The following is a 12,915-nucleotide window of genomic DNA, read 5'->3' on the forward strand; positions in this document are numbered from 1 at the left end:
AGTATGGCTCTGTGGTTCTATAGTTTAGAGTTCTTTACCTTGAGTATGGCCCGGTGGTTCTATAATTAAGAGTTCTTTACCTTGAGTATGGCCCGGTGGTAGAACAAAGCAAGCAGCTGCAGGAGGTCATACAGGATGGCCCGGTGGTTCTATAGTTTAGAGTTCTTTACCTTGAGTATGGCCCGGTTCTGCAGGAGGTCTCCAGCCTTCCTTCTTCTCCACCCCCAGGATGTTTGGGGGGTGGAATGGTTTGGAGCGGTCCACTTCCAGCTTCTGGTTGAATGGAAAGAATCCAAACTGGAAGAAATACTTGATGACGATGGTGACCTGAGGACAGAGACAGACAGGTAGTCTGAATGTAAAACCCTGACCTGTGAGAACGTTTTACATAAAGTGAGGTGACAGCAGCAGACAGAACCTCCGTGTAGATGATGGCCGTCATCCAGAAGGTCTTACTGGGTCGAGGGACGGACAGCATCGCCCACAGGAACACCAGAACAGGAAGTACCAACGTCAGACAGCTGGCAGACACCATGTGGTTCAACACGATGACCAGGTAGCACACCGTCTCCGACCTGACAGAGGGACGGTCTGAGTATCTCAGCAACAACAGAGGGGTCTGAAGACTCACCTGTGGATCAGGACTCACCTGGCTGCCAGGATGCTGTAGAGGGCGTAGCACAGCTGGAGCAGCTGGTGTTGGTTGCCGTAGAAACAGTCCGATGCCTCCAGCTCCTCGTCGTAAAAGGTCCTGAAACACGGAGGTGAAGCAGAACGTGAACCTCCAGCGGGTCTCGGGTGGAGGATCTCAGAGACTCACCTGAGACTCACCTGCTCCTCAGCAGCTCACTGGCCGTCAGCTCCTGAGCGCGAGACGCTGCCGGACAGGAAGTGGAGGCTGAGTCAGACAGGAAGTCACTTCGCTCCCCCGGAGTCTGAGCCGGCCGCCTCCCGAATCCCTGCCCAGCCTCCTCCTCCTGCAGGTCCAGCCCCAGAGCAAGGCTGTAGGAGGGGGAGGAGGAGGGAGGTGGGGGAGAGGGGGAGGAGGCTCCGGTGTGAGTCGGCTTTGATTCTTCAGATCTGTTCGAACAGAAACAGAATTTATCAGGTGGAACGTAATCTACCGGAACATTAATCTTTATCATGGTTCTCCTCCTACAGGAGGACCCACCTCATCTGTTCCTCCTCTGAAGACGAGGAGGACGATGAACACTGGACTCTCTCCATCCGGGACAGTTTGGGTCGACATCTCTGGATGGTGTTAGTCACCAGGCATTCTGGGTAATCTTCAACTTTAACTTCCTCTACTGGGTCACCTTCTGCTGTTAACCAATCTGGTTCAACTCCTGAGGAAGGAGCCTCTGCTGAGACTGGTTCGCCTGGACCATCTGCTCCAGATACTGGTTCTTCTTCTGGTTCACCTGGACCATCTGCTCCAGATACTGGTTCTTCTTCAGGTTCACCTGGACCATCTCCTCCAGATACTGGTTCTGATTCTGGTACACCTGGACCATCTCCTCCAGATACTGGTTCTGATTCTGGTACACCTGGACCATCTGCTCCAGATACTGGTTCTTCTTCTGGTTCACCTGGACCATCTCCTCCAGATACTGGTTCTTCTTCTGGTTCACCTGGACCATCTGCTCCAGATACTGGTTCTGCTTCTGGTTCACCTGGACCATCTGCTATAGATACTGGTTCTGTTTCTAGGTGACCTTGACCATCTCTTCCAGATACTGGTTCTGATTCTGGTTCACTTGGATCATCTCCTCCTGATACTGGTTCTTCTTCTGGTTCACCTGGACCATCTCCTCCTGATATTAGTTCTGGTTCTGGTTCATGTTGAGCTCCTCCTGATAGTGATCCTGGTTCTGGTTTATCTGGGTTACTCTCCAGTTCCTCATTCGTGTCAGGACTCACTGCCTCTTCTTCTTGCTCCCTTCCTCTCTCTGCTGAGGCCTGCCCCTCTGCCTCATGGGTACTGTAGTTCAGGCCTGACTCTCTGGAGGCCTTCATCATCTGTTCTTGGTAGTAAACGTGGATTGCCTCTCTGGTGGGAACATTCCCCTGAACAAACAATCAAACAAAAAACAAATCAACACGACTCCTCCATCTTTGTTGTAGTTCCAACACTTCCACCTGCTGTAGTCCTTGATGTGTACCTGCTTGGCCTGCTGCGTTAGCATGCAGCGCTCGATGCGGAGGACGGTGGAGATGTCGATGTGTTCCTGACACAGACCGCTGAGCCAGGTGGTCAGAGAGTCCAGCAGAGCCGACAGCAGAACCCAACAGAACCGCAACGTGCTGGAGAACCGACGCAGCACCGTGTCTGAAACAAACAACGTCACCTGATGATCAACAACCTAGTGGAGGGGGAGCTGGGTGTCAGGGATCTACAGGAAGTGATGTCAGGACTCTCTAATGTGACATCACAGATGTGGGACAGAGTGGAGCCTCTTCCCTCACAAAGGATCTTTGGTCCAGTTCAGACATTAAAAAGTAATTATGAAGACCTCGTACCTGGTCCCTCCTCCTTCTCCTCGTCCTCGTCCGTCTCCTCCGTCACTTCGATTCCTCCAGCTGCAGGAGAGGAGCAGCAGTTAGCTGGTTAACATTCAGTATCTGGACAACAAGGACACGCTGGACTCCCTGATGATTGAAAAGATCTTTAATGTTTTCTATTGGAACACGTTCTACTGTCATCAGGAGACATCCTCTGGTTCTTCAATGCCTCATGTGTTAAAGCTGCATTCTCTCTGCTGTCCACCAGGGGGCGACTCCTCTGGTTGTATAGAAGTCTATGAGAAAATGACTCTACTTCTCTCTTGATTTATTCCCTCAGTAAACATTGTAAACATGAGTTTATGGTCTCAATCTCTAGTTTCAAGTCTTCTTCACTACAGCATGATGTTCATTTAGTAAATGATGCTCCATTTAGAGTCAAACAGACCATAAAGCAGGGGATGCTTTAGGGCGGGGCTACACACTGATTGACAGGTCTTCTCCTCCTCCTCACCTCCTCTCTTCTCCTCCTTCCTGCTCTTTCGATCAGAGGAGTTCTTCTTCCAGAGTTTCTCTTGATTGTTGCGAGCTCTCATTGCTGTTCTGGAGTCTGTTATCCAGGCGTGATACACAAACTGACAGACAGACAGACAGACAGACAGAACATTTTTTATCTTTTACTGTTTTACTACTTGTGGTTAAAGCTCCTCCTAACAGCTTTAATTCAATGGGACCCACCTGGAAGGCTGATTTCTCAGGTAGCTCCTCCTCCTTCTGCTCCTCCTTCTTTTTCTCCTCCTCTTCCTCCTCCTCCTCACTCTCCGTCTCAAACAGGTAGTAGTCCCCACTCCTCACCACTGCAGGCAGACAGACGGGTCAGACAGACAGAATGACTCTGACAGGTAAGTGATTACGTCAGAGGTCATGTGACTCACTGGAGGCGTGGTTTACCCAGGGTCTCCACCACTTCTTCTGACTCCGCCCCTTCCTGTTCTCCTGATCTACAAACAGACACTCACATCAGCTCATTCTGTGATTGACAGCCGTTACCATGACAACGGACATATCTGTTTACCATCAGTATGGAAGCTGTCTTGGGTCAAACTCAACATTTTCTCTTTTCCTCTGCGGAACTTCTTCTGTCGGGATTTAATTCTCTCCATCCTGAAGGACACACAGAGACAGGAAGTGGTTCACAGGAAAGACCAGACCCAAGATGACAGGTGTGTCCGTCAACACCTGGTCCAGGATCCGTCTCACTGTTTTGATTCTGACTCGTCTCTGTGTTCAGATTTGTCTTTGACTCGATCTCCAAACTGCTTAGACTCATTTTGGTCTCCAGCCCGTTCAATTCAATTCAGTTTATTTTGTATAGCTCAAAATCACAAATTCCAAATTTGCCTCAGAGGGCTTTACAATCTGTACACATGTCTAAGAGTTTAGCCTCAGTCAGGACTCTCAGAGCTGCTGGTCTGTGTCTTACTGTCTCTTCAGAAGGTCCATGGACGTCTTCTCCACCTCCAGTCTCGCTCTGACAGCTTTCACTGTGGACGCCTCAAAGAGCTCCGCCCCCCTGAAACACACATTAACATCATGTGACGCTATGTGTGTGTGTTAATGTGTGTGTGAGTGTGTGTGTGTGTGTGTGACTGTGTACCTGGAGGCCAGCAGTTGTGTGTTTTGAAGGTTCAGGACCACATACAGGAAGTAGTGACTCCTGAAGACTCTCCTCTGCAGCAACAGGAAACAGAAACAGACGCCGTCCCAGATGATGCCCGCCTCGTCACTTGGCAACTCACACTGCTTACTGCTCTGCTGCTCCGCTGCAGGAAGGGAAGCGTACAGAAACAACAGGCAGACAGGCAGACAGGCAGAGAGTTTGTACCGTGCTGAACTGCATTCAGATTCAAAGAAAGAACCAAGCAGACCTGCCTTATAGCAGGAACCACATCTTCATCAGAACCATTTCAGCAGTAGGAGCTCGGAGGACGTTGTTGTTTCAGGTAGCGACAGAGGTTTTAAGAACTATAACATGCAGATATTGGACGGGAAGAAGAATTCCATCTGGAACAGGCGGCCAAAGGCTAACAGGCTAATACTGACTGGCTACATCCTGTGAACCAGACCAGGTGGACAGACAGGTGGACAGACAGGTGGACTGACTTACGTTTGGTGTATCCTTTGATGGTGCAGGCCAGACTGAAGAGCTGAATCAGCCAACAGTGATTCAACACCAACGACTTGATGAAACCACAGGCCAGGATCTGACCACAGACAGGTGGAGAGACAGACAGGTGGAGACAGGAAGACGGTTCAAGTTTATGACCATGTGACTTTATGAGTATAATAATAAACATCAGCATGATGGTGATGCATCTTACCGACAAAATGTTCTTCATGGTGATGACGAACACATTGTAGCCAATCAGACAGTCCCAGTACACCAGGATGGATTTGACTGGTTTCAGCAGCAGATCTCCGCCCACCAACAGGAAGTAGAAACATGCCACCAGGTAACCCATACAGAAGATACTGATCCTGGAACAGGAAGTAGAAACACGTCAAGGGGTAACTCAAGTCACTACAAGGTACTTTTATTTGTGTTGATTTTGGCCCTGTGGACAAAAGCGTTAGTGTTTCCATGAATACCACAGCCTCATGTTGTAGGACTGCAGCTGACTCCCTTTAGAGAACCTCTCATTTAACGTTTCATCTGATAACCTATAGAAATAGCTGATCTTCATGCTGATGGTCTGGTTGCCTGATGTCGGTCATATAAATGCATCAGTATTAAATTGAGACTGATCCAACACTAGTGAAAAGTTCCTTGTAGTAACTTTGATCCTGAGTATTCAGGTTTAACTTCAGGTATCTGTGGCTCCGCCCACTCACCTGGTCGTCCCGGTGATGAAGATGATGGTAAGGACAAACCAGAACATGTAGCTGAAGATGATCAGCTTCATCATGTCCAGGTAAGACCTGTGCACACAGAGGGCAAAGGTCAGACAGACAGAGAGACAGACAGGTCAGATGGACAGTGGACAGGGTTTACCTGCACAGCATGAAGTCAGGGCCTGTGTTGAGACGGAGTCTCCTGATTGGATCAGAGACCTGTCCGTCATCCTCGATCAGCTCACAGTTGTCTCCTGCGAGGATCTGAACTGACGACTGGAGCTCCTCCTCAAACACCTGCAGCTGCAGGGAGGCCCCGAGGAGGAGCAAGAAATCATCTGAAAGATCAGGAAACATGTTATTATGAGGAGGAGCAAGAAATCATCTGAAAGATCAGGAAACATGTTATTATGAGGAGGAGCAAGAAATCATCTGAAAGATTAGGAAACATGTTATTATGAGGAGGAGCAAGAAATCATCTGAAAGATCAGGAAACATGTTATTATGAGGAGGAGCAAGAAAGATTTTGATGATGATGATTCTCATGATGATTATCTTACAGACGAGGAACACTGGGTTCGGTGGTGTCAGGTGATCAGGGAGGAAGAGCCACTTCACCACGTTGGAGTCCATGTTGGAGGACGGAGGTCTCCAGGGATAATCTGTAAATAACAAAGATGTTCACTATAAAAAAGGGTTTCATGCTAAATGTTGTGTTTAATCCAATAAAAAGAAAATCGGTCTGATCCACATCAATCACACTGTAAACCTAGCTTAGCATAATGACAAGAGGCAGGAGGAAGCCTTTGGCCTAGTTTAGTACAATGACTTGAAGCAGGGGGAAACTGTTATCCTAGCTTAGCATAACAACTAGAAACTAAACCGCGTTCTGTTCCACACTGTGTATAAACAGTACTTCCTGTTCAGGGAACGTCGGTTTAATGAACTTCCCCTCATCAAAATTCCTCCATTCCCAATACCCTGCATCTTCTCCAACTACATCACTTCCTCTGTGTGTTACCATGGTAACTTAAACTTTAACTTCAGGTCTCCTGAAATAACAGTTGTAGGATTTAATTCCAATAACAGATCGAAAATCTCTGCAATACTCATTTTGTTCCTTACGGTTTGCTTACTGAACACGGCTGAAGTCCACTTTGCTGAGAACTACTAGCGGTTCCAAAAGCAGCTAATGCTAGCTTAGCATAGTTTGTACCTTTACAGGCAGCCGGTGGGAACCCGATACACAGCAGGTACTGGAAACACAACAGCCCCGACAGGAAGTAGCAGTACTTGGGCCACACCGAGGCGATGTGCTTCCTGTGGCGCTTTGATAGGACGCTGATGAGGCCAAAGGCGTGGCCTACAGCAAACAGATCCATCCGCTGACCAATCACGTTCACGGCCAACAGGAAGCAGGTCTGAGGAAGAGCAAGGAAATGTTTTTAAAACAGGAAGTCATCAGCTTATTGCTAACCTCAGTGTGTGTCTCACCTCCAGGCCAAACTTGTAGAAGAAGTAGTTGAGGAAGTACTTTATACAGTTTAGCACGCTGTCGTCCAGGTGACACCTGGTGATGTCATGAAACAGCGTTCTGGTAGGGGGCGGGACTTCGTTACGGCGGAGACGGTAGAGCTCCTGGTGTCTGTAAACTGTCACCTCGAAGGCTAACAGCGCTAACATCATCAGGTTATACTGTAGGGACAGGTTAGCATGATGCTATGTTATCAGAGCTAACATCATCATCATAGCTTGATGCTAAGCTATCAGAGTTATGTTGTCACTCCTCACCCTCAGGTAGTCAAGCAGTTTTCCGTCCGTCTTTCGAAGCCCCACCCACTGGGCGGGGTCAACTGGACCAGAATACAAAACAGAGCGAGACAGGTCAGCAGTGGAGTTGCCTGGCTACAGAGAGACAGACAAGTATGAAACTGTTACAGGAAGTCAGACAGACAGGTGTTTGGTTGGTCAAGAACGATTATAGAGACATAGAGGTATGATAATGTTGTCATGTTACCATGGTGCAGTTTGAGGAGTATCTGATTGGCTGAACGATGTTGAGTTGGTACAACATCTTGCAGACGGTCACCACACAGGTCCAAACTGTACAGACTCCTGACAGCAGGGGGCGCCATGCCCTGCAGGGCAGAGCCACGCCCACACACAGCACGAACAGCAGGTTAAACACACACACCTGCAGAGAGACAGACAGGTTCAATTTACATAGACACCTGGAGAGAGACAGACAGGTTCAACACACATCTTTGCAGAGAGACAGGTCAGACAGACAGACAGGCTGACCTCCTTCACAGAGACCCAGATGATGTAGCAGGAGACGATCTTGACAATGTGCAGTTCCAGGAGCCACCAGAGGAGATGCTGCAGGCGCTGCAAGGAGAGGAGGAGGCGCAGGAACAGAACAGAGAGACGATCCACAACCAACCTCCAGGAGACCAGCACTAAGGAAGAGAGACCAGGAGTCTACTTCCTGTATGGAACTCAACTATTCAACCATGTGATGATGATGATGCAGTTACCTTTAATGTGGTCAGACAGGGTTTCCCTCTCAAACACACAGGGGTACTCCTCCTCCTCTTTTATCCACTTCTCTTCGGTCTCCTCCTCTCTCTCCTTTAGTCCTCGGCTCTTCTCCGCCTCCAGGAAGAGCTGAGGAGCTCCACACACCGACAGGTCGAACAGGCTGCCGTCAGAGTGGACCAACCTGCAGAGAGAGACCTCGTCAAGGTAAGGAGCGGCGGGGCAATTCAACATCTTTCAGGTATTATTCAGTCTAATCATAGAGAAGGGATTACCTGCAGAGGTCTGAGGAGCGGCTGCAGAGGTATGGGTACGATCTACAGAGGTATGGGTACTATCTACAGAGGTATGGGTACGATCTACAGAGGTATGGGAACTATCTACAGAGGTATGGGAACTATCTACAGAGGTATGGGAACTATCTACAGAGGTATGGGAACTATCTACAGAGGTATGGGAACTATCTACAGAGGTATGGGAACTATCTACAGAGGTATGGGTACTAGATGTAGAGGTATGGGGACTATCTACAGAGGTATGGGGACTATCTACAGAGGTATGGGGACTATCTACATAGGTATGGGAACTATCTACAGAGGTATGGGGACTATCTACAGAGGTATGGGGACTATCTACAGAGGTATGGGAACTATCTGCAGAGGTATGGGGACTAGTTGTAGAGGTAAGGGGACTATCTACAGAGGTATGGGGACTAGTTGTAGAGGTATGGGGACTATCTACAGAGGTATGGGGACTAGTTGTAGAGGTATGGGGACTATCTACAAAGGTATGGGGACTATCTACAGAGGTATGGGGACTATCTGCAGAGGTATGGGGACTATCTACAAAGGTATGGGGACTATCTACAAAGGTATGGGTACTAGTTGTAGAGGTATGGGGACTATCTACAGAGGTATGGGAACTATCTGCAGAGGTATGGGGACTATCTACAGAGGTATGGGGACTATCTGCAGAGGTATGGGAACTATCTGCAGAGGTATGGGGACTATCTACAGAGGTATGGGTACTAGTTGTAGAGGTATGGGGACTATCTACAGAGGTATGGGGACTATCTACAGAGGTATATGGGGCTGTGGCGTAGTGGAAAGCAAGGTAGTTCTCTTCCGATACCCGGCTTCGGCAGTCGATGTGTCCTTGGGCAAGACACCTAACCCCAAGTTGCTCCTTGCATGGTAGCCCTGTCATCAGTGTGTGAATGGGTGAATGATATGTAATATACTACTGATTGTAAGTCGCTTTGGATAAAAGCGTCTGCTAAATGACTGTACTGTACTGTAGGTATGGGGACTATCGACAGAGGTATGGGAACAATCTACAAGTGTCTGAGGATCAACTGCAGAGGTATGGGGCTACCCGGGGACTAGTTCTGAGGACTAGTTGTAAAGCTCTTATCCTCAGGCCCCTTGGTATCCTAAAACTCCCCAGGGGGATCTGCTGGTTCTGGTTTTTGGATTTACACTAATTATTTGTTTTCCTGAAGATTTCCAAAGGTCTCTATATCTAGATTTTAATCAAGTCCAGTTGTCTGAGAGTTCTGATTGGTCAGCAGATTTAGGATATCTTGACAATGATTGGATAGAAGGAGGCCCGATGACCGGCAGGTAGAGTTGTGTGTTACCTGGTGATGGTGCTGTTGTGTGTGTCCACCACAGTCTTCAGGTCGGTCAGCTGCAGGAACGGCTTGTGGAAGTAATGCAGGTGTACAATACACACCTGGAGAACAAGGTTAAGAGTCAACTTCACATCACATTTAACATAAATGTTCTGAAGAAAAGTGTAAAAAGTACCAAAAGGAACGCAGCGGGGATGAAGATCCTGGTGAAGAGAACAGGAACTGAGAACTTCTCCAAACCAACATCCTCCAACCTGGAACGACAACAACACATCAGAGACAGTAGAGACGGTATACACCGTAGAGACAGTGAGGATCTGTGTGTCTCATTGTTTGTCTTTGTGTACCTGTGTGTATCCCATGTATATCTTTGTGTACCTGTGAGTTCTCATTTGTATCTTGTGTACCTGTGTGTATTCTTTTGTAACTTTGTGTACCTGTGTGTACTCATTTGTATCTTTGTGTACCTGTGTGTACTCGTTTGTATCTTGAGTACCTGTGTGTACTTTTGTGTCTTTGTGTACCTGTGTGTACTCGTTTGTATCTTTGAGTACCTGTGCTTGCTTAGTCCAGTGTAGTAGCTCCAGGTGTGGAGGGACGAGGGAAACTGGAAGGTGTAGACCAGGATGAGGACCAACATGGAGTAAACCACCACGGCTACCCAGAAACCCCTGAGCATGGCACGCCAACGCTCGTAGTTCAACTACAGAGAAAAAGACAGGTAGAGAGACAGTGAGACAGGTAGATGCTGTTCATCATATGAAATCAGCTACTTCAATATCCTTTGTTGTACTTTACAGAACTATCTGATGCCTCACTTTCCAGAAACCCAATCAGGGATCCAAACCAAACAGTAGCCCCGCGCACCAACACTTGACCGAGTCCTGAGTTTCTAAACTCTAAATCTGACCCGAGACCAGGTCTTAAGTCTATTCAGTACTAGTAGCAACAGTACATACAGTCATAGTACTTGTAGTACTTGCAGTATTACCTGGTAGAGGGCGACGCAGCAGAGGAACATAACCATGTAGATGACTTTGTAGAGGACGATTTTTCCTTCAAAACTAACAAAGAAAAACATGGTTCCACAGACGTAGATCCAGTATTTAACAAACATCCTGGTAATCACAGCAACAAGAGCCTCCATCTTCACTCCTCCTCCTCCTGTCTGCAGGAGCAGCACCTCCTCATAGGACAGCTCCTTCTTCTTCTCCTGCAGATCCTCATCCACACTCTGCTGCTCCTCTAACGGACATAAAACAACGGAGTCAGACAGACAGGTGAGCAGGGAGACGGACAGGTCAGTGAAACGGGTGTCTTACCTTCCACGTGGACAGTGATGTTAGACAGCTGTGTGTCTGCCTGTCTGTCTTTCTGTCTGTCTCTCTTCTCAGTAAGCGCCTGACGCAGCAGCAGCCAGAAGGTCACCAGACACAACAACTGCAACAACAGCACAGTTTGATAGTCAGATTTAACAGTAGTCGTAATAGTAGTCGTATTAGTAGTATTAGTATTAGTAGTATTAGTAGTTGCAGTAGTAGTTGCAGTAGTAGTAGTCATGGTAGTCGTAGCAGTAGTAGTAGTAGTAGTAATAGTAGTAGTAGTAATAGTAGTAGTAGTAATAATAGTAGTTGTTGTAGTAATAGTAGTCGAGGTAGTAGTAGTAGTAGTCTGGGTAGTCGTAGAAGTAGTAGTAGTAGTAATAGTAGTCATGGTAGTGGTAGTAGTAGTAGTCGTGGTAGTATTAGTAGTAGTAGTAGTATTAGTATTAGTAGTATTTGTAGTGGTAGTAGTACTAGTCGTGGTAGTATTAGTAGTAGTAGTATTAGTAGTAGTTGTGGTAGTATTATTATTCGTAGTAGTAGTAGTAGTAGTTGAGGTAGTATTAGTAACAGTAGTAGTAGTAGTAGTAGTAGTAGTAGTAGTAGTTGAGGTAGTATTAGTAACAGTAGTAGTAGTAATAGTTGTGGTAGTATGATTATTATTAGTAGTAGTAGTTGTGGTAGTAGTTGTGGTAGTATTAGTAGTAGTATTAGTAGTATTAGTATTTGTAGTAGTAGTAGTAGTAGTAGTAGTAGTATTTGTAGTAGTAGTAGTAGTAGTAGTAGTAGTACCTTGGAGGCCAGCCCTGCAGGGATCTTCTTTTTTCGGGAACAGTCCGGGGACTTCCTGGATGGAGGGGAAGCTGTAGACGTACTGCATGACGACCAGCAGGTTGCCGTAGGCGACCAGCCAGGGCGATGACATCAGCGTGTACCGGCGACGCTCTCGCATCATCCAGAGGACACACGACCACAGCAGCAGGACACACGTCAGCCACGACACGTACGTGATGGGCCACGCCATCATGGCGATCAGAGCACCGATGTAACTCTGTGTGAGGAGGAAGCTGAACGCCATGGAGGCAGCACCGACTCCCTCCTCAGCCATCCTCCTCCTCACCTGCTCCTCCTCCTCTTCCCCCTCCTCCTCCTCCTCCCATCCGTCTCCTTCAAACACACATGTCTCCAACGTGTCTGCAGCATCAAACACACGGAACATAACCAGCGTCATGATGGAACTGTGAGACAGCTGTCCTATGACATCATCATCACACCTGTACCTGTCTGTCCTATGACATTATCATCACACCTGTACCTGTCTGTCCTATAGGATACCTGTCTACAGTCAGGTCTAAAGTATCCTCATAAACAGGTGGAGTGAGACCTCTTCAGGTCTTAAGTGGCTCTGAACCTGAACAACTAAACTGGGTTTCAACCCACAAACTCACCTGATTGGCTCAGAGAGTAGTGAGGCGTGGAGTAAACATCCAATCCAAGGGCTGTGCTCTGGGTGGGCGGGGCAAAAGAGTCAGAGGGACTGTCATTGGTTGATGACACCTGTAGACGGACCCAGAGACAGACGGGTCACACACCTGTCACTTTAAACTAAACACCTGAAATCTGAAGATGATAAATAAATCAAAACATAATCATAATTTTCATATTTGTTTACGTCTCTGCGATCATGAGTTCTCCTCCACAGCTCTCTCCGTCTCTCCGCTGTGATGTCACCGCTGACCTCATCGCTCAGGTTGCTGGTGGCAGTGATGATGTCACAGCTCACGCTGATTGTTGACTCCGCCCTCTCCATCGCCCACCAACCAATGCCGTCGATCAGCTGCAGACACATGTGACACCCGTCAGCCAATCAGATTATTATTATACATCTGATCTATCTTATGACATCTCACAGGGACATTTCGTGAAGTGACGGTTTCCTGTAACATCATGACTGTGTGACATTATGAATGTATGATGTCATCAGGTGCTGAGTGACATCACCTGGTTCCTCCACAGAGTGGCCACAGT

General features: G+C 47.6%; 1 protein-coding gene across 1 annotated transcript in view; it reads right to left on the reverse strand.

Moving 5' to 3' along the window:
- The window catches only part of LOC129110570 (piezo-type mechanosensitive ion channel component 2-like), a 33,345-nt gene that overhangs the window by 9,204 nt on the left and 11,226 nt on the right, over window positions 1-12,915 (reverse strand). The window contains 35 exon segments of the mRNA XM_054622673.1: window positions 81-137; window positions 202-327; window positions 419-575; window positions 650-751; window positions 832-1,080; window positions 1,172-2,067; window positions 2,163-2,329; window positions 2,521-2,580; window positions 3,017-3,137; window positions 3,241-3,359; window positions 3,438-3,503; window positions 3,578-3,666; window positions 3,986-4,075; window positions 4,160-4,325; window positions 4,670-4,766; window positions 4,884-5,040; window positions 5,395-5,481; window positions 5,555-5,732; window positions 5,955-6,056; window positions 6,611-6,815; window positions 6,889-7,089; window positions 7,186-7,299; window positions 7,412-7,588; window positions 7,696-7,853; window positions 7,932-8,116; window positions 9,572-9,666; window positions 9,741-9,819; window positions 10,120-10,268; window positions 10,557-10,810; window positions 10,888-11,005; window positions 11,680-11,692; window positions 11,694-12,081; window positions 12,336-12,444; window positions 12,560-12,724; window positions 12,889-12,915. The exon segment at window positions 12,889-12,915 is cut by the window's right edge and continues 121 nt beyond it. Coding sequence (XP_054478648.1) covers window positions 81-137; window positions 202-327; window positions 419-575; window positions 650-751; window positions 832-1,080; window positions 1,172-2,067; window positions 2,163-2,329; window positions 2,521-2,580; window positions 3,017-3,137; window positions 3,241-3,359; window positions 3,438-3,503; window positions 3,578-3,666; window positions 3,986-4,075; window positions 4,160-4,325; window positions 4,670-4,766; window positions 4,884-5,040; window positions 5,395-5,481; window positions 5,555-5,732; window positions 5,955-6,056; window positions 6,611-6,815; window positions 6,889-7,089; window positions 7,186-7,299; window positions 7,412-7,588; window positions 7,696-7,853; window positions 7,932-8,116; window positions 9,572-9,666; window positions 9,741-9,819; window positions 10,120-10,268; window positions 10,557-10,810; window positions 10,888-11,005; window positions 11,680-11,692; window positions 11,694-12,081; window positions 12,336-12,444; window positions 12,560-12,724; window positions 12,889-12,915 — 5,523 coding nt within the window.

Source organism: Anoplopoma fimbria, chromosome 21, assembly GCF_027596085.1.
Source record: "Anoplopoma fimbria isolate UVic2021 breed Golden Eagle Sablefish chromosome 21, Afim_UVic_2022, whole genome shotgun sequence".
Classification (NCBI taxonomy): domain Eukaryota; kingdom Metazoa; phylum Chordata; class Actinopteri; order Perciformes; family Anoplopomatidae; genus Anoplopoma; species Anoplopoma fimbria.